Source organism: Poromitra crassiceps (assembly GCF_964638095.1).
Source record: "Poromitra crassiceps genome assembly, chromosome: 20".
Taxonomy (NCBI): Eukaryota; Metazoa; Chordata; class Actinopteri; order Beryciformes; family Melamphaidae; genus Poromitra; species Poromitra crassiceps.
Genome location: NC_139637.1, coordinates 4822656 through 4847168, shown reverse-complemented (window position 1 = coordinate 4847168; position 24513 = coordinate 4822656). Strand labels below are relative to the sequence as shown.

Below are 24513 nucleotides of genomic sequence, written 5' to 3'. Positions count from 1 at the left end.
ACAGGCTGTAGGCCTAGTCTATTTCAACACACAGGCTGTAGGCCTAGTCTATTTCAACACACAGGCTGTAGGCCTAGTCTATTTCAACACACAGGCTGTAGGCCTAGTCTATTTCAACACACAGGCTGTAGGCCTAGTCTATTTCAACACAGGAAACAAGGCTGGCTTCCTCTCCCTGACTCGTTCATCCATCAATGTGGACACAAATCAATTTATACTTCCTACTTATAATTTCAGAAGGAAATATTGTACTTTCTACTCCACTACACTGATTTCACAGCTTTGTTATGATCATCATTGTGTTCCCTGTCTTACCAACCTGTTTACCAAACTGTTACCTGTTTGATTATGTCACAGCTGATTGGCAGGAAGAGATCTGGTGGAGGAAGAGAGCAAGAGACAAAGATGACTTCTTCACAAGAGGTGAGAACATTGGAATTAGGGATGGGCATTTTAACCAATTTAAATACTCGAGTACTCTCCTTCTATTATGAACGAGTGCTCGAGCACTCGCGCGCGGGGGGGGGGTCTGTGTGATTACTCTGCTAATGACTGAGCAGGGGTTATCTGCTGGCTGTTCACTCATTGCGTTTGCATTTTTGCATGGAAAAAGCACTACCTGGAGCATTTTTTGTCAGGAGAGGAACTGACTGATATTGGGTGACGCTAAGCTAACATCTAAAGCCTACCTCAGACAGTAGCCTATCTCCGATGGTTGGATGGATGGCATTAGCGCTTTGGAGCAGACACGTTGTGAAACAAGCGAAGGCATTTCCATGTCCATTGTCCAGCAATGTCAGGTTATTGTCCAGTATCATCCATTTTACTTTATGATCACTGTTACATTAACGTAAATCCACGGATTACAAGGTCCGGTGTTCTGCCAAAAAGTGAAAACTGACCAGTGTGATTAACGTTACAGCTGCAGCTGAATAGTGATCATCATGAAGCGATTGTCTCCCAAAAAGTGATTCTTTCTCCACATTTCTTGTGATTAACGTTATGGGAAACGACAGTGTAGTCAGTAAACTAGTGCAATGTTTTGAATGAGTTTTATCGGGCGTGCGCTATGAAGAAGCGTGCGTATCATTCGGGAGAATATTTCCAGCCACCATTTTCGGGATGAGCTGGAAAACGTCCGGTTAAAACTTTCAAAATAATGTTACTTAAACAAAAGTAAATAGCTTATTGATGCACGTTGGAGGAGAAAAAGTATTTCAACGAATGAAGCAGCAAACCTTGTATCAAAATACTCGTGATGTTATATGGCGTGAAACTGTGGCTGTAACGCATTACTCAAAATAAATAAGGTTTAATAAGCGTTTTATTTTGAAAGCAACAAAGCGGATGACGTACTTGTACATTCTGGCTGACTTGACGCACGTGCAGTTCATGCTGCCAGATCCACATGACGATGCGTGCGTAGATCTTAGACCATTTTTAAAGGGGTGGGTAGTGGGGCGAGTACCCGAACAGCAGAAACGTTACTCGAATACTGACGTTATGAACGAGTACTCGAGTACTCGCACCCATCCCTAATTGGAATCTGTTGGTAAATTTAATCTGTTAGCTCGATGTTGTACTGTATGTCACAATGATTACTAAGTATTCTCTCTCCCTCGCTAACTTTGCTAACATTAGCCTGTTAGCTTGGTTCTTCCTACGATGAGATATTTCACAATGCAAAGCTGCTGCTGTTGTCCAGGTCTGGATGAAATAAAATAACGTGTCATTTATTTTATGATGTGCAATTTTCTGATATGTTACACACAGTGTTAGGCAAGTTACATTCAAAATGTACCTACTAGTTATTTTCTTTTGAAAGTAATAAGTTACTTTACAATATTATTGTCTGTGTAGAGTAACTTGTTACTTATCACACTACTTTTGCGTTGCTTTCACCAAAATAGCCGCAGAACGACACCACCGTCCCGAAAAAGATTTTCAACCGCCCTAAAGTCAGTGTAAACCATCCACAGTTCTAAATGTTATCCTTTTACTTTGTTATTGTCATCTATAGTGGTTATTTGCATAAAAAACACAATTTGATTAGGAAATGATTATATATTTAAGGACATATTTAAATAAATATTATTTATTTAAATATGTGCTTTGATCAAAATAAAAAATTAAGTCTTGGGCCAAGACTCACTTAATTTGGCATTAGTAGTTTTAATTATTATAAGCTGCTTAGAACTATAGTGTAGGAAGTTACAGTAAACAGGGCATAATTCCCTCTAATATTTTTGTGTGAAGTCATAACGTTATAATTGACCTTCAACCAATACTTGACTTTACTGAGTAGATGAATGCATCATAAGCCCTTTTCCCATATGCGCATTGTACCGCAAAATGACCGGAACGTGGTCAAATGCCTGCATGTGGAAAAGGCGCCGTGCCGGTATAAGCGCGACCCCGTCGTCGCGGCCATTTCACCAGTTTTGAGCCAGTCAGAAGAGCGGTATGCCGCGATAGACAGACAGGTGAGAAAGGGGTCCAGTCATTTTCCGCTATCAGTGGGCTGTGACTTCGCGGACAGGTTGCACACAGTAGACAGTCCAACACCAAATACACAGCTGATTGTTCGATATTCCCCTGGTGTTGCGTACCACCAAAGGACTATTGCCAGTCGCAAACGCGCTTCCAGTGGTTTTCGCCACCGGGTGATCTTGCGTGCGGGTCGGACCAGACTCAGCACGTAGTCGAACACACCGGGACATGCGAAAATGACGCTTCCATTCCACGTCGTCAAAATTGTTCCGAGCATCTTCCCAAAATAAATTCCCTCCTGGTCTCTCTCGCTTCCAGACGGCTCTAGTCTCACGCAGCAGCGCAGAGGTACATAACACTGTCATGATCTGTCCCCGGTTTAGTCTATCTTCATATTCTGCACGATGTTGAGCGGAGAAGACTGCGAACATGAATCTGTTTCTGTTCGCACGTATATCCCTTTCCATTTTCGCCTTAATTTGTCTGCGTCGCTGTCTACGTTTGAGGAAAAAAGCGCGTCAGCAATATTATCAAAAGAGTGGACGCCGGCTCCATGTGTGTTTGTTGTTTTTTTTCTGACTGGCCTCAGTGGCCTGCTGCAGCACAGACCCCAGGCCACTCTCCTCCGCCCCCCGCCCGCCGCCCGCTCCGCCGCACCCCACCCCACCCCACCCCCCAACATACCGGCTATTTGACGACTAGATTCTCACTTGCGAACGCTGAGGTGTGAAGGGAAATTCAGGGAAATGTCCGATATTGACTTACAGGTAATTTTCCAGTACGCATGTGGGAAAAGGCCTATAATGTAACTCAATGCACCCTAACGAGGAGCTGACAGCAGCTCAGTTTCAAGTTGTTACTCACATTACTTGACATAGTACAGTAACTGGTATAATTTCCTAATGGCTAAAAGGAATATATTACCTGTAATGTGTTACTTTTGTAATGTGTCTCCCCCAACACTGGTTACACAGTACATACAACAAGATATGTTTATCTGTTAGCATATGCTTTCATATCATAAAATACTTTGTCAGAGATAGTAATGACTTATATCCTTTATATCTTCCTCCATGAAACAGAGAGACACCAACAGACCAAAACGCCACCGCTCTCTGCAGTGTGGGACATCTTTCAGTCAGTCAGGTGATCTAAAAACACATCAACACATTCACACTGGAGAGAAGCCATTCTCCTGTGACCAATGTGGGAGCAGCTTCAGTCTCTCAAGTAACCTAAAAACACATCAACGCATTCACACTGGAGAGAAGCCATTCTCCTGTGACCAATGTGGGAGGAGCTTCAGTCACTCAAGTGCCCTAAAAACACATCAACGCATTCACACTGGAGAGAAGCCATTCTTCTGTGACCAATGTGGGAGGAGCTTCAGTCAGTTAACTAACCTAAAAACACATCAACGCATTCACACTGGAGAGAAGCCATTCTCGTGTGACCAATGTGGAAGCAGCTTCAGTCACTCAAATGTCCTAAAAATACATCAATGCATTCACACTGGAGAGAAGCCATTCTCCTGTGACCAATGTGGAAGCAGCTTCAGTCAGTCAGGTGACCTAAAAACACATCAACGCATTCACACTGGAGAGAAGCCATTCTCCTGTGACCAATGTGGGAGGAGCTTCAGTCTGTTAACTAACCTAACAAGACATCAACGCATTCACACTGGAGAGAAGTCGTACTCCTGTGACCAATGTGGGAGGAGCTTCAGTCGCTCAAGTGCCCTAAAAACACATCAACGCATTCACACTGGAGAGAAGCCATTCTCGTGTGACCAATGTGGGAGGAGCTTCAGTCACTCAAATGTCCTAAAAATACATCAACGCATTCACACTGGAGAGAAGCCATTCTCCTGTGACCAATGTGGAAGCAGCTTCAGTCACTCAAATGTCCTAAAAATACATCAACGCATTCACACTGGAGAGAAGCCATTCTCCTGTGACCAATGTGGGAGGAGCTTCAGTCAGTCAAGTGCCCTAAAAATACATCAACACATTCACACTGGAGAGAAGCCATACTGGTGTGAACTATGTCCGAGAATGTTCAGTCGCTCAACTCAACTAACAAGACATCAGCGCATTCACACTGGAGAGAAGCCGTTCTCCTGTGACCAATGTGAGGGCAGCTTCAGTCTCTCAAGTGACCTAGCAGCACATCAACAACACATTCACAGAAAGTGTTCAGGCTAGCCTCACGCAGTCACACTGGAGAGAAGCCATAATGCTGTGACGGGGTGTAAGACAAACTTCACTTAAAGGAACAGCTCACCCTAAAATCTAAAATACATATTTTTCCTCTCACCTGTGGTGCTATTTATCCACCTAGATTGTTTTGTGTTAGTTGCCTGAGTTTTGGAGATATCAGCCCTAAAGATTTCTGCCTTCTCTCAAATACAATGGAACTGGATGGCACTCAGCTTGTGGTGGTCGACGTGACAAAAACATACATTTGAAAAAACTCAACAGCAATATGTCTCTTTCCAGAAATCATGACCCGGTTATTCAAGATAATGCACAAACCTTGTTGTGAGCAGTTTCATGTAGGAACTATTTTCTTTAGACCGAACTACACCCACTAGCTGCTAGCTAGCTCCTACATGAGACTGCTCACAACTAGGTCTGTGTTATCTTGGGTAACCTGGGCCCCGTTCCAATACCCATACTTGTACTTCTTTCTTGTAGTATGTACTGCCGCTGCCCTCACAAAGTATGGATTGTAGTGTGCAGCATGCATGCAAAATGCATACTATTGGGACACACTACATCTGTCGTCACGTGAGCTTCCTGAACTCCGACCTCTTGCTCACTTCCGCCGACGTCCGCAGCGCCACATTTGAGTTTTTTTTTTTTTTTTTTTTTTTTTTATTCAATAAACAAAGTCTGGCAGTAACAAACAGTACATTATACAAAAACTTCAGACTAAACATTTACAAAATTGGAACAGACAATCAAATAAACAAAATAAAATAAATAAAGCAAAAACATTAAGTCAGAGATCTAAACAGGAATCAAGATATACATGTTTTGGTACACACCATGCTTGTTTGGTTTTAACATATTTCAAGGCTTTCTTAAAGTTAATTATCTCATTCATGAACACGCAGCTCAGTCAGTGCGACGTAACTCCAGTAGGTGGCGGTAATGCACAAAAAGTTGTTTGCCAACCGCCATAAAACATTAGAAGAAGAAGAAGAAGAAGACATAACTTCCTGCTGCGCAAAGGATTGTGGGGAAGTTTGGCTGAAGCAGCATGCATCGATGCATACTCCGAAATAGAAGCTGATGTAGTACAACATCCTGGTACTCTTGGCATACTGCATCTGACATACTATGTATTGGGACATACTAAATCTTTTTTTGCCTACTAAATAGTATGGAAGTATGGGTATTGGAACGGGGCCCCGGTCATTATTTCTGGAAACAGACATTGCTGTTGAGTTTTTCAAATGTATGTTTTTGCCGTTTTGAGCAGCACAAGCCAAGTGCCATCCAGTTCCATTGTATTGTAGAAAAGGCAGAAATCTCTACGCCTGATATCTCCAAAACTCAGCAACTCACACCAAAACGATGTCGTTGGATAAATAGCAGTACATGTAAGAGGAAAAACATGTCATTTTGGATTTTAGGGTGAGCTGTCCCTTTAAGCACTATCACACGAGAGGGAGGGCTGTTGTACTGTGATATCGTCACGGCTACGATTCGTTCGTAGGCCTGAGTGCCGAAGATAATTACAGCTGTGACGATGTTAGAGTACAAACAGCACGACCTCGAGTGTGAACAGTTGTACAGATGTAAACAAAGCTATTCATCAAGAAATAATCACATTTTAAAGTCATTTGAGACAACAGATGCTTTCTGTCTGTTATTTGTCTCCGCCAAACAACAAATAGTTCCCTTAGGAGGAGTGCACTACCAGGAGTTGTTCCCTTAGGAGTGCACTACCAGGAGTTGTTCCCTTAGGAGTGCACTACCAGGAGTTGTTCCCTTAGGAGTGCACTACCAGGAGTTGTTCCCTTAGGAGTGCACTACCAGGAGTTGTTCCCTTAGGAGTGCACTACCAGGAGTTGTTCCCTTAGGAGTGCACTACCAGGAGTTGTTCCCTTAGGAGTGCACTACCAGGAGTTGTTCCCTTAGGAGTGCACTACCAGGAGTTGTTCCCTTAGGAGTGCATTACCAGGAGTTGCCAAGCAACAACAGGTGAACTCGCTGCCTGCAGTTTCCAGAATGATTTCAGCTGACCGCTCATAATTAAGGTCAAATGTCTCCATATCACTGTCCCTACTAGTGTCTCCATATGTCTCCATATCACTGTCTCTACTAGTGTCTCCATATGTCTCCATATCACTGTCTCTACTAGTGTCTCCATATGTCTCCATATCACTGTCTCTACTAGTGTCTCCATATGTCTCCATATCACTGTCTCTACTAGTGTCTCCATATGTCTCCATATCACTGTCCCTACTAGTGTCTCCATATCACTGTCTCTACTAGTGTCTCCATATGTCTCCATATCACTGTCTCTACTAGTGTCTCCATATGTCTCATATCACTGTCTCTACTAGTGTCTCCATATGTCTCATATCACTGTCTCTACTAGTGTCTCCATATGTCTCATATCACTGTCCCTACTAGTGTCTCCATATGTCTCCATATCACTGTCTCTACTAGTGTCTCCATATGTCTCATATCACTGTCTCTACTAGTGTCTCCATATGTCTCATATCACTGTCCCTACTAGTGTCTCCATATGTCTCCATATCACTGTCTCTACTAGTGTCTCCATATGTCTCCATATCGCTGTCCCTACTAGTGCGTAAATATCCTTGTTCCTCTACTGTTTTAATGGACCATTTTTCTCATATAAAGTGTTTAGGGATGCACCGATATGAAAATTTTGGCCGATACCGATAACCGATATTGACATTGCTGTTATGGCCGCTAACCGATATTTACCGATGTCGATATGATCTGTATAAAAACACATTTCTATGATAATACAATTTTGTACATATTGAAAAACACATGTAAACACTGGTTTTGAAAAAGGAATGCATTTCTTTCTTTCCAAAACATTTGGAAATGCCCATAATTCATAGATTCAGCACATTGTTTAATCTCAATGTGAACATTTTGCCTACCGATAACCAATATTAACATTGCAACATCGGACCTATTTAACATGCCGATATGTTAAAAAATGACTGACATCGGCCGATACCGATATGATTGCCGATATATCGTGCATCCCTAAAAGTGTTGAAAATAAAGCATTATGATCCTTTGTCAAAGTCAGATTCTTCACATACTCCATTCCAGTTATAAATCATTCAATCATTTCTAAATGCAACTATAGATTTGTCAGTTCTGCTTCTCTTGTATTTTATTTCCTTAATTAAACTCCCTCTTCTTCCTATAATCACATTGATGAATTGAAAAGACAGGCAGGTGATCGCTAATGTCGTTAATTAATAATCCACTCAGTGTTGTTTTCCATAATGGTTTGTGAATATGTTGTTCATCAGGGTGGTACAGTGGGATGTTATTTGAATCGGCTGCACCACCGTTTCTGATTTAACATATATATATATGTTAAAAAATGACTAACATCGGCCAATACCAATATGATTGCCGATATATTGTGCATCCCTAAAAGTGTTGAATATATGAATAAAGCATATTATCCTTTGTCAAAGTCAGATTCTTCACATACTCCATTCCAGTTATAAATCATTTCTAAACAGTGTTGGGGGTAACTCATTACAATAGTAACATATGTAATATATTACTTTTAGCAGTAACTCAGTAATATAACTTATTACTTATAGGATTTCAGTAATATTATACCAGTTACTTTGTCAAGTAACTCAAGTTACACATTTATTTTTAATTTTTTAATCAAAGCACATATTTAAATAAAGATAAAATAATTTCCTAATCAAGCGGTCTGTTTTTATGCAAATAACCACTATAGATGACAATAACAAAGGAAAAGAATAACATTTAGAATGTTGTATTGTTTACACTGACTTCAAGGCGGTTGACATTCTTTTTCGGGATGGCTCTGAGGCAGCGATGTCATTCTGCTGCTGCTGTTGTTTTGGTGAAAGTAATACAAAAGTAGTGTAATAAGTAACGAGTTACTCTACATAGACAGTGATATTGTAAAGTAACTTATTACTTTCAAATGAATAACTAGTAATATGTAGTATTATATTACATTTTGAAAGTAACTTGCCCAACACTGCTTCTAAATGCAACTATAGATGTGTCAGTTCTGCTTCTCTTGTATTTTATTTCCTTAATTAAACTCCCTGTTCTTCCTATAATCACATTCATGAAATGAAAAGACAGGCAGGTGATCGCTAAGGGCTGGGTTTCCCAAAAGCTTCTTAGCGCTAAGAAGCTTCTTTAACCCTTCTTAAGGCCCCCTTAAGAAGCAAACGCGTTTCCCAATTGCTTCTTAGCCTAAGATGATCTTTCGTTATGAAGGCATGCGTTTCCCAAAAGCTTCTTAGCGCTAAAAAGCTTCTTTAACCCTTCTTAAGGCCCCTTTAAGAAGCAAACGCGTTTCCCAATTGCTTCTTAGCCTAAGATTATCTTTCGTTATGAAGGCATGCGTTTCCCAAAAGCTTCTTAGCGCTAAGAAGCTTCTTTGACCATTCTTAAGGCTCCCGTAAGAAGCCAACGAAGCCAACGCGTTTCCCGATTGCTTCTTAGCCTAAAATTATCTTCCCTTAACCCATTGATACCTGATGCAGCATTTGTGTGTATATCCCTCATTTGTGTGCATATCCCTTTAAGACCGCGAACCGTGTTAACACGGTTCACGGTCTTAAAGGGATACACACACAAATGAGGGATATACACACAAATGCTGCATCAGGTATCAATGGGTTAAGAAGGCTGCGTTTCCCAAAAGCTTCTTAGCGCTAAGATGATCTTTCGTTAAGAAGGTTTTGTAAGAAGGGTCTGGGGCATTCTTAACACCTTCTTAATGACGAAACACTGGCAGATCCAGCCGCGTCAGGCAAAAGGAGATACTTGTGTCCACTGTTCCTCTTGTGTTTTACCCTTTTTCCTTTCTTTCATGCACCCTTTAGTGTTTAAAATTGGGGAACACTTGAAAATCTCCCCTGTATGTATGGTTACTTGTGTTTTAAATGTTTTACCATAGGCTATATTCCTCTAATCAGAATGGATTCCTTTTATAATAAGAATGTTGTGGATTTATATAGCACCTTTCACAGAAGCCAAGGTCGCTTAAATTCTGTAGTGTTTCTCGCAATTTTGTTGTATGCTGTGTATATAAAGCAATTTGAACTGCAGTCCATGTCTGAAATAAATAATGTTTAATAGAAGAAGTTCTTGTTCAACATGACCACGATTAGGTTTTTCTACAACAGTGTTTCTCAACCAGTGGGTCGTGGCCCACTGGTGGGCTCAGAGTGCCATCTAGTGGGCCGCAGAGGACCTCTCACATCGAGATGGTGGACAGCTCCAGTTAAGATGCTTCTTAAGAGCCTTCTTTAGCGATGTGTTAAGAAAGCTGTTAAGAAGGCGTTTGGGAAACACTTCTTTGGAGCCTTCTTAACAGAGGTGTCAAAACACTAACTGATGCAATGAGTAGCGTCCAGGACTGGCTCACAGACTCATGTCTACTCCTGAACGCCAAAAAGACCGTCTGCATGGCTTTTTCCAAAAGATCTGTGGTTTTAGAGTCATCAAATGTGTTCCTGGGCGGGGAGGAACTTGAACTGGTGTCTGAGTTCAAATACCTCGGGGTAATGTTAGACTCTACCCTAACTTTCAAAAAACATGTAAAAAAGGTTGCCAACACAATTAAGTTCAACCTTCAAAACTTTAAACAAATCAGACCTTATCTGACAGTAGGGGCCGCCAAATCTTATCTCCAATGTATGATACTATCACATATTGAGTACTGCTTCACAAACTGGTCTTGCACAGGAGTAACGATCCTCAAACCCATTGAACAGTTATATAAAAGTGCACTGAAGGTTTTTGACAGAAAACCCTACTCATATCACCACTGTAACATCCTCAGTAAGTATCATTTTCTAAGTTTTGCCAACTTTAAAGTTTTTAAACAGGTTGGTATTGTCTATAAGACCTTACATGGACTTTGCCCGCCCCCCCTGAGGGAATTCATAAAACGGAAGCCTGACACAGGACTCAACACTCGGGCTTTCGCCAGAGGGGACTGTGTAGTACCACACCGGACAACTGCCTTCGGCAAAAACACCCTCTCAGTCCAGGGCTGCCAAATCTGGAATTTGCTACCTCAAACTATAAGAAACTGTCTGTCATTCCCATCTTTCAAACACAACGTAAAAAAATGGATTTTAAATAGCCAAATCTGCGACCATGTGTAAATTGTACTGTAGTGCTCTTGTTTTGTTTGCTCTGTTATGCTTCTTGTTTTTGTTTTGTCTTGTCTTATTAACCTAGTTTAGTTCATTTTGGTTTACTTTAGTTTCTGATCCGTTTTGGTTTTGTTATTGCTCATGTTGTTTTTTGTATTGTTCTGTTTAGTTCTGTCCTGGTGCTGCCTCTGTCGTTTTTCTGTCTCTCTGTGGGGACTACGGATGTAATTTAGCATTCTTGCTAACTCCGGCTTATTTACGTTGCCTTGTGTAATGTTCATGAATATGCACTGTCCCGTCCAAATAAACAAATAAAGTAAAGTAAAGTAAAGTTAACTCCTTAAGAAGCTTCTTAACTCTTAAGAAGCTTCTTTGTTGGGAAACTCAGCCAATGTCGTTCGTTAATAATCCACTCAGTGTTGTTTTCCATAATGGTTTGTGAATATGTTGTTCATCAGGGTGACACAGTGGGATGTTATTTGAATCAGCTGCACCACCGTTTCTGAAGGCAAGAGATCACCCACGTAAAACCAACAACATACAACAAACGTTTTTGATGTACCTCAGCACTCAAGACCCCAACAGACAGTCATACACAGGATTCAAGAAAAAGCTCTAACCAAACATGAAAAGACAAATTGGACGCTGGCATTCTTGTTAGTAGTATTGACATACTGTAGTAGTTTGAAATGTGATGCTTTTATAAATACAGTAGGTGGCAGTATAATGCAACACATGGATGCCAGCCGCCATAAAACCTAAAAGAGGAAGAATAAGCAAAAGGGGAAGAAGGAGTGGTGTGCTTGTTGACCCATTCTGCTTAGTCACTTCTATCTGTGCGGGCGGCTAAATGTAAGTCATATCCATTTCAATCATATATGTAATAAGAGTTAATTTACATTGTTATGCCGAGTCATTTGCATCTGTATATGACACCAATGTAAATCTAGTATTTGATGTATCCTTTTCTTCGTGTAGAAGCACACATAACAATAGGCCTACTAACAGAAAGAGAAGAGGACAGTAACATAGTGTAACCAACATAGTGTACGTTGTCTCGTTGTGTTCTTGTCAGACATGCTGTAGTGTAGTGGCTGCATGTCAGCATGTGAGAACATTTATCATCTAGAGAAGTCACACTTCAAAACACAGTCCGTGTTTCACAGGCTGTAGGCCTAGTCTATTTCAACACACAGGCTGTAGGCCTAGTCTATTTCAACACACAGGCTGTAGGCCTAGTCTATTTCAACACACAAGCTGTAGACCTAGTCTATTTCAACACACAGGCTGTAGGCCTAGTCTATTTCAACACACACGCTGTAGGCCTAGTCTATTTCAACACAGGCTGTAGGCCTAGTCTATTTCAACACACAGGCTGTAGGCCTAGTTCAACACACACGCTGTAGGCCTAGTCTATTTCAACACACAGGCTGTAGGCCTAGTCTATTTCAATACACAGGCTGTAGGCCTAGTCTATTTCAACACACAAGCTGTAGACCTAGTCTATTTCAACACACAGGCTGTAGGCCTAGTCTATTTCAACACACACGCTGTAGGCCTAGTCTATTTCAACACAGGCTGTAGGCCTAGTCTATTTCAACACACAGGCTGTAGGCCTAGTTCAACACACACGCTGTAGGCCTAGTCTATTTCAACACACAGGCTGTAGGCCTAGTCTATTTCAACACACAGGCTGTAGGCCTAGTCTATTTCAACACACAGGCTGTAGGCCTAGTCTATTTCAACACACAGGCTGTAGGCCTAGTCTATTTCAACACACAGGCTGTAGGCCTAGTCTATTTCAACACACAGGCTGTAGGCCTAGTCTATTTCAACACAGTAAATAAGTCAGATAGGGCTGGCTTCCTCTTCCTGACTGGCTCCTCTGTGGCTGCTCTGGGCCGAACATTAACATGAAGCATGAATGTGGACACAAATCAATTTATACTTCCTACTTATAATTTCAGAAGGAAATATTGATACTTTCTACTCCACTACACTGATTTCACAGCATTGTTATGATCATCATTGTGTTTCCTGTCTTACCAACAGTCTCTGTTTGATTATGTCACAGCTGATTGGCAGGAAGAGATCTGGTGGAGGAAGAGAGCAAGAGACAAAGATGACTTCTTCACAAGAGGTGAGAACATTAGAATCTGTTGGTCAATTTAATCTGTTAGCTCACCTATTTATAGGATGTTGTACTGTATGTCAGAATGATTGCTAAGTATTCTCTCTCCCTCGCTAACTTTGCTAACATTAGCCTGTTTGGCGTGGTTCTTCCTACATTTATGATGAGATATTTCACAATAAGGGCTGGGTATTGGTTCAAATTTCAAGAATCGATTCGGATTCACAAGATTCTGAATCGATTAATCCCGATTCGATTCCGATTCGATTAATTTCAATATCGATATGGTTAGTGATACCATAGACATGTTTTTTTTAGCTGTAACCTGAATTACATGACTGTCCAGTTATGTAACACAGGGGTTCCCAACCTTTTTTGCGCCAAGGACCGGTAGATACATGGGAAAAAAAGTTGCGGACCGGTTGTCAATTTTAATGGTTTTAGTTACACATATATTTACCCACCAGGTGGTGAAAAAGGGTAAATAACAGCCTTTTCATCTGTCAATAAAGACACTTTCACAATTATGCACAGTGATTTGATTTCAGCCTATATAATTTCTAAAAGTAATAATGATCAAACATTTCCATTTATGTAGCCTACAGTATTTATGTTTTTGTTTCAACTACAAACATAAATAAATGTCAACTTGAAACTATGTTTCAACTACCACACACAGCCTATAATATTATAGCCTATGTTTATTAAAAAAAATAAAAAATAAAATAAACAATCTCTTTGGACATATGAATCGATATCAAAGGATTAAAATAAAAATCGATTTTTTTTTTAACCCAGCCCTATTCACAATGCAAAGCTGCTGCTGTTGTCCAGGTCTGGATGAAATAAAATAACGTGTCATTTATTTTATGATGTGACATTTTATGATGACACCACCGTCCCGAAGAAAAGAATGTCAACTGCCCTAAAGTCAATGTAAACTGTCCACAGTTCTAAATGTTATCCTTTTACTTTGTTATTGTCATCTATAGTGGTTATTTGCATCAAAAACACAAATTGATTAAAAGTAGGAAATGATTACATCTTTATTTTTATGTGCTTTGATTAAAAAAATAAAAAGAAGTCTTGGCATTAGTAGTTTTAATTATTATAAGCTGCTTAGAACTATAGTGTAGGAAGTTACAGTAAACAGGGCATAATTCCCTCTAATATTTTTGTGTGAAGTCATAACGTTATAATTTACCTTCAACCAATACTTGACTTTACTGAGTAGATGAATGCATCATAATGTAACTCAATGCACCCTAACGAGGAGCTGACAGCAGCTCAGTTTCAAGTTGTAACTCACATTACTTGACATAGTACAGTAACTGATATAATATTACCAAAATCCTATTGGCGTTATATTACTGTGTTACTGCAAAAAGTAATATATTACCTGTAATGTGTTACTTTTGTAATGTGTCTCCCCCAACACTGGTTACACAGTACATACAACAAGATATGTTTATCTGTTAGCATATGCTTTCATATCATAAAATACTTTGTCAGAGATAGTAATGACTTATATCCTTTATATCTTCCTCCATGAAACAGAGAGACACCAACAGACCAAAACGCCACCGCTCTCTGCAGTGTGGGACATCTTTCAGTCAGTCAGGTGACCTAAAAACACATCAACACATTCACACTGGAGAGAAGCCCTACTCCTGTGACCAATGTGGGAGGAGCTTCAGTCAGTCAAGTCACCTAAAAACACATCAACGCATTCACACTGGAGAGAAGCCATTCTCCTGTGACCAATGTGGGAGGAGCTTCAGTCAGTCAGGTGACCTAAAAATACATCAACGCATTCACACTGGAGAGAAGCCATTCTCCTGTGACCAATGTGGGAGGAGCTTCAGTCAGTCAGGTGACCTAAAAATACATCAACGTATTCACACTGGAGAGAAGCCATTCTCCTGTGACCAATGTGGAAGCAGCTTCAGTCACTCAAATGTCCTAAAAATACATCAACGCATTCACACTGGAGAGAAGCCATTCTCCTGTGACCAATGTGGAAGCAGCTTCAGTCACTCAAGTGCTCTAAAAACACATCAACGCATTCACACTGGAGAGAAGCCATTCTCCTGTGACCAATGTGGGAGGAGCTTCAGTCTCTCAAGTCACCTAAAAATTCATCAACGCATTCACACTGGAGAGAAGCCATTCTCCTGTGACCAATGTGGGAGGAGCTTCAGTTGCTCAAGTGCCCTAAAAATACATCAACGCATTCACACTGGAGAGAAGCCATTCTCCTGTGACCAATGTGGGAGGAGCTTCAGTCAGTCAGGTGGCCTAAAAACACATCAACGCATTCACACTGGAGAGAAGTCGTACTCCTGTGACCAATGTGGGAGGAGCTTCAGTCTCTCAAGTACCCTAAAAAGACATCAACGCATTCACACTGGAGAGAAGCCATTCTCCTGTGACCAATGTGGGAGCAGCTTCAGTCGCTTAAGTCACCTAAAAAAACATCAACACATTCACACTGGAGCGAAGCCGTACTTTTGTGACCAATGTGGAAGCAGCTTCAGTCAGTCAGATAACCTAAAAACACATCAACGCATTCACACCGGAGAGAAGCCATTCTCCTGTGACCAATGTGGGAAGAGCTTCAGTCAGTCAGGTGACCTAAAAATACATCAACGCATTCACACTGGAGAGAAGCCATTCTCCTGTGACCAATGTGGGAGGAGCTTCAGTCACTCAAGTGCCCTAAAAACACATCAACGCATTCACACTGGAGAGAAGCCGTACTGGTGTGAACTATGTCCGAGAAGGTTCAGTCTCTCAGGTCAACTAAAAAGACATCAACACATTCACACTGGAGAGAAGCCATTCTCCTGTGACCAATGTGAGGGCAGCTTCAGTCGCTCAAGTGACCTAGCAGAACATCAACAACACATTCACAGAAAGTGTTCGGGCTAGCCTCATGCATTCACACTGGAGAGAAGCCATACTGGTGTGAACTATGTCCGAGAAGGTTCAGTCTCAGGTCAACTAAAAAGACATCAACGCATTCACACTGGAGAGAAGCCATTCTCCTGTGACCAATGTGGAAGCAGCTTCAGTTGGTCAGGTGACCTAAAAACTCAACGCATTCACACTGGAGAGAAGCCGTACTGGTGTGACGGGGTGGACGTTTTCCTCTCACCTGTGGTGCTATTTATCCACCTAGATCGTTTTGTGTTAGTTGCCTGAGTTTTGGAGATATCGGCCCTAAAGATTTCTGCCTTCTCTCAAATACAATGGAACTGGATGGCACTCGGCTTGTGGTGGTCGAAGTGACAAAAACATACATTTGAAAAACTCAACAGCAATCATTCCAGAAATCATGACCAGGTTTCGCTGTCCCTACTAGTGCGTAAATATCCTTGTTGCTCTACTGTTTTAATGGACCGTTTTTCTCATATAAAGTGTTTAGGGATGCACCGATATGAAAATTTTGGCCGATACCGATAACGGATATTGACATCGCTGTTATGGCCGCTAACCGACATTTACCAATGTCGATATGATCTGTATACAAACACATTTCTATGATAATAACATTTTGTGAAAATTTGTGAAAATTTTGGCTACCGATAACCAATATTAACATTCATGACTGACATCGGCCGATACCGATACGACTGCCGTCGAAACTGCAGTTTCCAGAATGATTTCAGCTGACCGCTCATAATTAAGGTCAAATGTCTCCATATCACTGTCCCTACTAGTGTCTCCATATGTCTCCATATCACTGTCTCTACTAGTGTCTCCATATCACTGTCCCTACTAGTGTCTCCATATGTCTCCATATCACTGTCCCTACTAGTGTCTCCATATGTCTCCATATCACTGTCTCTACTAGTGTCTCCATATGTCTCCATATCACTGTCTCTACTAGTGTCTCCATATGTCTCATATCACTGTCTCTACTAGTGTCTCCATATGTCTCATATCACTGTCTCTACTAGTGTCTCCATATGTCTCCATATCACTGTCTCTACTAGTGTCTCCATATGTCTCCATATCACTGTCTCTACTAGTGTCTCCATATGTCTCCATATCACTGTCTCTACTAGTGTCTCCATATGTCTCCATATCACTGTCTCTACTAGTGTCTCCATATGTCTCCATATCGCTGTCTCTACTAGTGTCTCCATATGTCTCCATATCACTGTCTCTACTAGTGTCTTGCGGAGGGAATTGTGGAAATTATCCCACTATTCTAACTTGTAAAACAAAGGGATAAGTGCTAAAACTATTTTTGTTTAACAGTGACAAAGCTCTGACTTCTGAGAAGCAGTTGGCTTCGGAGTACTATTCTAACTCCTGAGAAGAACCGATGGCTCACTATTTTAACTTCTAAGAAAAGCAGTTAGCTTGTTTTTTTTCAGTGCACAATACAATACACAATACACAATACAATTCAAGCTATGTGCAGATGAACCCACACAATCATACTGTAAGAACACCCTCAGCAAACCAACTTGTGAATGCAATGATGCAATAAGTGTAGAAGGCCCCTGGTGGCAGCTGTGGCAAAGCACATCCTGGAGACAAGTTGAAGGCAGGCGCATGTACTCGTCAAATGTAGGTCGTGGCAAAGCACATCCTGGGGAGAAGTGGAACTTTAAGCAGGTGCATGTACTCATCAGCGTTCTTGGAAACAAACTATGCATGTCAAACATGGTTACCATGGGTGATGGTGGCTTTGTACCTTGAGCACGTGATCAATGTTATCTAAAGTGAAAGGCTTGCTGTGTGGGTATGTAAGGAGGTCAGACAGTCTCCTCCATGCTGGCCTGCAGTTAACTGCGTGCAGTCTGTGGTCTAGCGCTGAGGACAAGGCTCATATTTCTTTAGAATATACTTTTATAATTCTATTGCTTTTATTCTTTGTTGTAATCATTTTGTTTATTTTTGTGTAGCGCAGTTTTATTCCATTTTTCCATTAGAGCTTCCATCCATCTCTCTCTCTCTAATTATTTTTGTGACGAGTTCTTCAATTCCTGTGGTGCCCTGGCTGTAAATTAATTGGCCAGGCAAGGAAAGGCTTGACCTTAACAATTCCCAACAGTCTCCATATGTCTCCATATCGCTGTCCCTGCTAGTGCGTAAATATCCTTGTTGCTCTACTGTTTTAATGGGACATTTTTCTCATATAAAGTGTTTAGGGATGCAGCACCGATATGAACATTTTGGCCGATACTGATAACCGATATTGACATTGCTGTTATGGCCGCTAACCGATATTTACCGATGTCGATATGATCTGTATAAAAACACATTTCTATGATAATACAATTTTGTACATATTGAAAAACACATGTAAACACTGGTTTTGAAAAAGGAATGCATTTCTTTCTTTCCAAAACATTTGGAAAAAATTCCTCTAATCAGAATGGATTCCTTTTATAATAAGAATGTTGTGGATTTATATAGCACCTTTCACAGAACCCAAGGTCGCTTAAATTCTGTAGTGTTTCTCGCAATTTTGTTGTATGCTGTGTATATAAAGCAATTTGAACTGCAGTCCATGTCTGAAATAAATAATGTTTAATAGAAGAAGTTCTTGTTTAACATGACCACGATTAGGTTATTCTACAACAGTGTTTCTCAACCAGTGGGTTGTGGCCCACTGGTGGGCTCAGAGTGCCATCTAGTGGGCGGCAGAGGACCTCTCACATCGAGATGGTGGACAGCTCCAGTTAACACATTCACTGCCAACAGTTTATCCAATACAGTAGGTAGCTTCTGCCAATGGGGTTTTCTGAGGATTCTGGCTCATCTTTCAAGAGCTGAGGATTATTTTCTGCTAGGACTTTGTGAACACAAAATATCTCAAAAGAACTAATAGAATGTGTGCTTTCTCTGTCTAAAAGAGTTAGTTTTTATCATGTTCTGTTATGTAGGCATTAGCAGTTGAATACAGCATGGTTTCAGCGTCTGAGAAGGAAAGCTGAGATAAATCCATTTTTAGTGAAATTCGATAGAACAGGCAGAACAGTCACTTTAACCATTTATTTTTGGCATCAGTGAGACATCAGACATCTAAACAATAGTTCTGAACAGTAATTTCCTCCAATATAACAGCACCCCCACAGCACCCCGCAAACTCCTCCCTCCGTGGGTGTGTCTGGTGGCTCTGCAGCGTGTGTCACAGGCGAGTCTCTGCTGCCTGTCTGTGCTGCCTGGCGGCCGCTCGTCGGGCAAGTCTGGATCGGGCTCGCTCGTTTCTGGGGTTTCGGTTGTGAGCTGGGATGAAGCTGCGTGCGATTCTGGGCTTTCTGCTGCGTGTTTCAAAGTGTGTTGCACCCAGAGTCTATTTTTGGAATCCCCCACCGTTGTGCGCCAGCTCCCAGCGCGAAAGCGTTTTCGCCAAACCATTCTCATGAGAATGGTTTCCTCACGCTTTTTCCTGCTGTTTTTACTCGACTTTCTCTAATCTGGAGAGCACTGTCGCCACTTAATGGGTCGGTAAAATAGGTTATACACATTCAATAGCTCCCATATTTTTATAGGAGATGTAAAAGGGTTTGATCCACGTCCCACCGTCAATTTTTTTTTTTTTTTTTGACGAGTTAACTCGTCGACGGCAGTCAACGGTTGGTTTCTGTTTGACGAGTTAACTCGTCGACGGCAGTGAACGTGTTAAGATGCTTCTTCAGATCCTTCTTTAGCTAAGTGTTAAGAAAGCTGTTAAGAAGGCGTTTGGGAAACACATCTTTGAAGCCTTCTTAACTCTTTAAGAAGCTTCTTAACTCTTTAAGAAGCTTCTTAATGCTTAAGAAGCTTCTTAACTCCTTAAGAAGCTTCTTAACTCTTTAAGAAGCTTCTTAACTCCTTAAGAAGCTTCTTAACTCTTAAGAAGCTTCTTTGTTGGGAAACTCAGCCAATGTCGTTCGTTAATAATCCACTCAGTGTTGTTTTCCATAATGGTTTGTGAATATATTGTTCATCAGGGTGACACAGTGGGATGTTATTTGAATCAGCTGCACCACCGTTTCTGAAGGCCAGACATCACCCACGTAAAACAAAACACACAACAAACGTTTTTGATGTACCTCAGCACTCAAGACCCCAACAGACAGTCATACACAGGATTCAAGAAAAAGCTCTAACCAAACATGAAAAGACAAATTGGATGCTGGCATTCTTGTTAGTAGTATTGACATACTGTAGTAGTTTGAAATGTGATGCTTTTATAAATACAGTAGGTGGCGGTATAATGCAACACATGGATGCCAGCCGCCATGAAACCTAAAAGAGGAAGAATAAGCAAAAGGGGAAGAAGGAGTGGTGTGCTTGTTGACCCATTCTGCGTAGTCACTTCTATCTGTGCGGGCGGCTAAATGTAAGTCATATCCATTTCAATCATATATGTAATAAGAGTTAATTTACATTGTTATGCCGAGTCATTTGCATCTGTATATGACACCAATGTAAATCTAGTATTTGATGTATCCTTGTCTTCCTGTAGAAGCACACATAACAATAGGCCTACTTGTAACAGAAAGACAAGAGGACAGTAACATAGTGTAACCAACATAGTGTACGTTGTCTCGTTGTGTTCTTGTCAGACATGCTGTAGTGTAGTGGCTGCATGTCAGCATGTGAGAACATTTATCATCTAGAGAAGTCACACTTCAAAACACAGTCCGTGTTTCACAGGCTGTAGGCCTAGTCTATTTCAACACACAGGCTGTAGGCCTAGTCTATTTCAACACACAGGCTGTAGGCCTAGTCTATTTCAACACACAGGCTGTAGGCCTAGTCTATTTCAACACACAGGCTGTAGGCCTAGTCTATTTCAACACACAGGCTGTAGGCCTAGTCTATTTCAACACACAGGCTGTAGGCCTAGTCTATTTCAACACACAGGCTGTAGGCCTAGTCTATTTCAACACACAGGGTGTAGACCTAGTCTACTTCAACACACAGGCTGTAGGCCTAGTCTATTTCAACACACAGGCTGTAGGCCTAGTCTATTTCAACACACAGGCTGTAGGCCTAGTCTATTTCAACACACAGGCTGTAGGCCTAGTCTATTTCAACACACAGGCTGTAGGCCTGGTCTATTTCAACACACAGGATGTAGGCCTATAGTCTATTTCAACACACAGGCTGTAGGCCTAGTCTATTTCAACACACAGGCTGTAGGCCTAGTCTATTTCAACACACAGGCTGTAGGCCTAGTCTATTTCAACACACAGGCTGTAGGCCTAGTCTATTTCAACACACAGGCTGTAGGCCTAGTCTATTTCAACACACAGGATGTAGGCCTATAGTCTATTTCAACACACAGGCTGTAGGCCATGGCCCCGTTCCAATACCCATACTTCCATACTATTTAGTAGGCAAAAAAAGATTTAGTATGTCCCAATACATAGTATGTCAGATGCAGTATGCCAAGAGTACCAGGATGTTGTACTACATCAGCTCCTATTTCGGAGTATGCATCGATGCATGCTGCTTCAGCCAAACTTCCCCACAATCCTTTGCGCAGCAGGAAGTTATGTCTTCTTCTTCTTCTTCTAATGTTTTATGGCGGTTGGCAAACAACTTTTTGTGCATTACCGCCACCTACTGGAGTTACGTCGCACTGACTGAGCTGCGTGTTCATGAATGAGATAATTAACTTTAAGAAAGCCTTGAAATATGTTAAAACCAAACAAGCATGGTGTGTACCAAAACATGCATATCTTGATTCCTGTTTAGATCTCTGACTTAATGTTTTTGCTTTATTTATTTTATTTTGTTTATTTGATTGTCTGTTCCAATTTTGTAAATGTTTAGTCTGAATTTTTTGTATAATGTACTGTTTGTTACTGCCAGACTTTGTTTATTGAAAAAAAAAAAAAAAAACTCTAATGTGGCGCTGCGGACGTCGGCGGAAGTGAGCAAGAGGTCGGAGTTCAGGAAGCTCACGTGACGACAGATGTAGTGTGTCCCAATAGTATGCATTTTGCATGCATGCTACACACTACAATCCATACTTTGTGAGGGCAGCGGCAGTACATACTACAAGAAAGAAGTACAAGTATGGGTATTGGAACGCAGCCCTAGTCTATTTCAACACAGGAAATAAGTCAGATAGGGCTGGCTTCCTCTTCCTGACTGGCTCCTCTGTGGCTGCTCTGGGCCGAACATTAACATGAAGCATGAATGTGGACACAAGTCAATTTATACTTCCTACTTATAATTTCAGAGGGAAATATTGATACTTTCTACTCCACTACACTGAGTTCACAGCATTGTTATGATCATCATTGTGTTTCCTGTCTTACCAACAGTCTCTGTTTGATTATGTCACAGCTGATTGGCAGGAAGAGATCTGGTGGAGGAAGAGAGCAAGAGACAAAGATGACTTCTTCACAAGAGGTGAGAACATTAGAATCTGTTGGTACATTTAATCTGTTAGCTCGTCTATTTATAGGATATTGTGCTGTATGTCACAATGATTACTAAGTATTCTCTCTCCCTCGCTAACTTTGCTAACATTAGCCTGTTTGGCGTGGTTCTTCCTACATTTATGATGAGATATTTCACAATTAGGGCTGGGTATTGGTTCAAATTTCAAGATTCGATTCGGATTCACAAGATTCTGAATCGATTAATCCCGATTCGATTCCGATTCGATTAATTTCAATATCGATTTGGTTAGTGATACCATAGACATGTTTTTTTTAGCTGTAACCTGAATTACATGACTGTCCAGTTATGTAACACAGGGGTTCCCAACCTTTTTTGCGCCAAGGACCGGTAGATACATGGGAAAAAAAGTTGCCGACCGGTTGTCAATTTTAATGGTTTTAGTTACACATATATTTACCCACCAGGTGGTGAAAAAGGGTAAATAACAGCCTTTTCATCTGTCAATAAAGACACTTTCACAATTATGCACAGTGATTTGATTTCAGCCTATATACTTTCTAAAAGTAATAATGATCAAACATTTCCATTTATGTAGCCTACAGTATTTATGTTTTTGTTTCAACTACAAACATAAATAAATGTCAACTTGAAACTATGTTTCAACTACCACACACAGCCTATAATATTATAGCCTATGTTTATTAAAAAATAAAAAATAAAATAAACGATCTCTTTGGACATATGAATCAATATCAAAGGATTAAAATAAAAATTGATTTTTTTAACCCAGCCCTATTCACAATGCAAAGCTGCTGCTGTTGTCCAGGTCTGGATGAAATAAAATAACGTGCCATTTATTTTATGATGTGACATTTTATGATGACACCACCGTCCCGAAAACGAATGTCAACTGCCCTAAAGTCAATGTAAACTGTCCACAGTTCTAAATGTTATCCTTTTACTTTGTTATTGTCATCTATAGTGGTTATTTGCATCAAAAACACAATTTGATTAGGAAATGATTATATCTTTATTTAAATATGTGCTTTGATAAAAAAAAAAAAAAAAAAAGTCTTGGCATTAGTAGTTTTAATTATTATAAGCTGCTTAGAACTATAGTGTAGGAAGTTACAGTAAACAGGGCATAATTCCCTCTAATATTTTTGTGTGAAGTCATAACGTTATAATTGACCTTCAACCAATACTTGACTTTACTGAGTAGATGAATGCATCATAATGTAACTCAATGCACCCTAACGAGGAGCTGACAGCAGCTCAGTTTCAAGTTGTTACTCACATTACTTGACACAGTACAGTAACTGATATAATATTACCAAAATCCTATTGGCGTTATATTACTGTGTTACTGCAAAAAGTAATATATTACCTGTAATGCGTTACTTTTGTAATGTGTCTCCCCCAACACTGGTTACACAGTACATACAACAAGATATGTTTATCTGTTAGCATATGCTTTCATATCATAAAATACTTTGTCAGAGATAGTAATGACTTATATCCTTTATATCTTCCTCCATGAAACAGAGAGACACCAACAGACCAAAACGCCACCGCTCTCTGCAGTGTGGGACATCTTTCAGTCAGTCAGGTGACCTAAAAACACATCAACGCATTCACACTGGAGAGAAGCCATTCTCCTGTGACCAATGTGGGAGGAGCTTCAGTCACTCAAGTCACCTAAAATCACATCAACGCATTCACACTGGAGAGAAGCCATTCTCCTGTGACCAATGTGGGAGGAGCTTCAGTCACTCAAGTCACCTAAAATCACATCAACTCATTCACACTGGAGAGAAGCCATTCTCCTGTGACCAGTGTGGGAGAAGCTTCAGTCACTCAAGTCACCTAAAATCACATCAACGCATTCACACTGGAGAGAAGCCATTCTCCTGTGACCAATGTGGGAGGAGCTTCAGTCACTCAAGTCACCTAAAATCACATCAACTCATTCACACTGGAGAGAAGCCATTCCCCTGTGACCAATGTGGGAGGAGCTTCAGTTGCTCAAGTCACCTAAAATCACATCAACGCATTCACACTGGAGAGAAGCCATTCTCCTGTGACCAATGTGGGAGGAGCTTCAGTCACTCAAGTACCCTAAAAACACATC

At 40.8% G+C, this 24513-nt stretch overlaps 2 protein-coding genes across 2 annotated transcripts in view; one reads left to right on the top strand and one right to left on the bottom strand.

The window, feature by feature from the left end:
• Positions 1–24513, bottom strand: part of gdap1l1 (ganglioside induced differentiation associated protein 1-like 1) — a gene marked incomplete at its 3' end in the record, with an annotated part of 366738 nt that overhangs the window by 231549 nt on the left and 110676 nt on the right. The window lies entirely within an intron of this gene.
• LOC310795128 (uncharacterized protein) overlaps positions 1–24513 on the top strand; it is a gene marked incomplete at both ends in the record, with an annotated part of 148951 nt that overhangs the window by 119369 nt on the left and 5069 nt on the right. The window contains one exon of the mRNA XM_083657168.1: positions 3816–3937. Within this exon, the coding sequence (XP_083513294.1) occupies positions 3816–3937 (122 nt within the window). The remainder of the gene's footprint in view (positions 1–3815; positions 3938–24513) is intronic.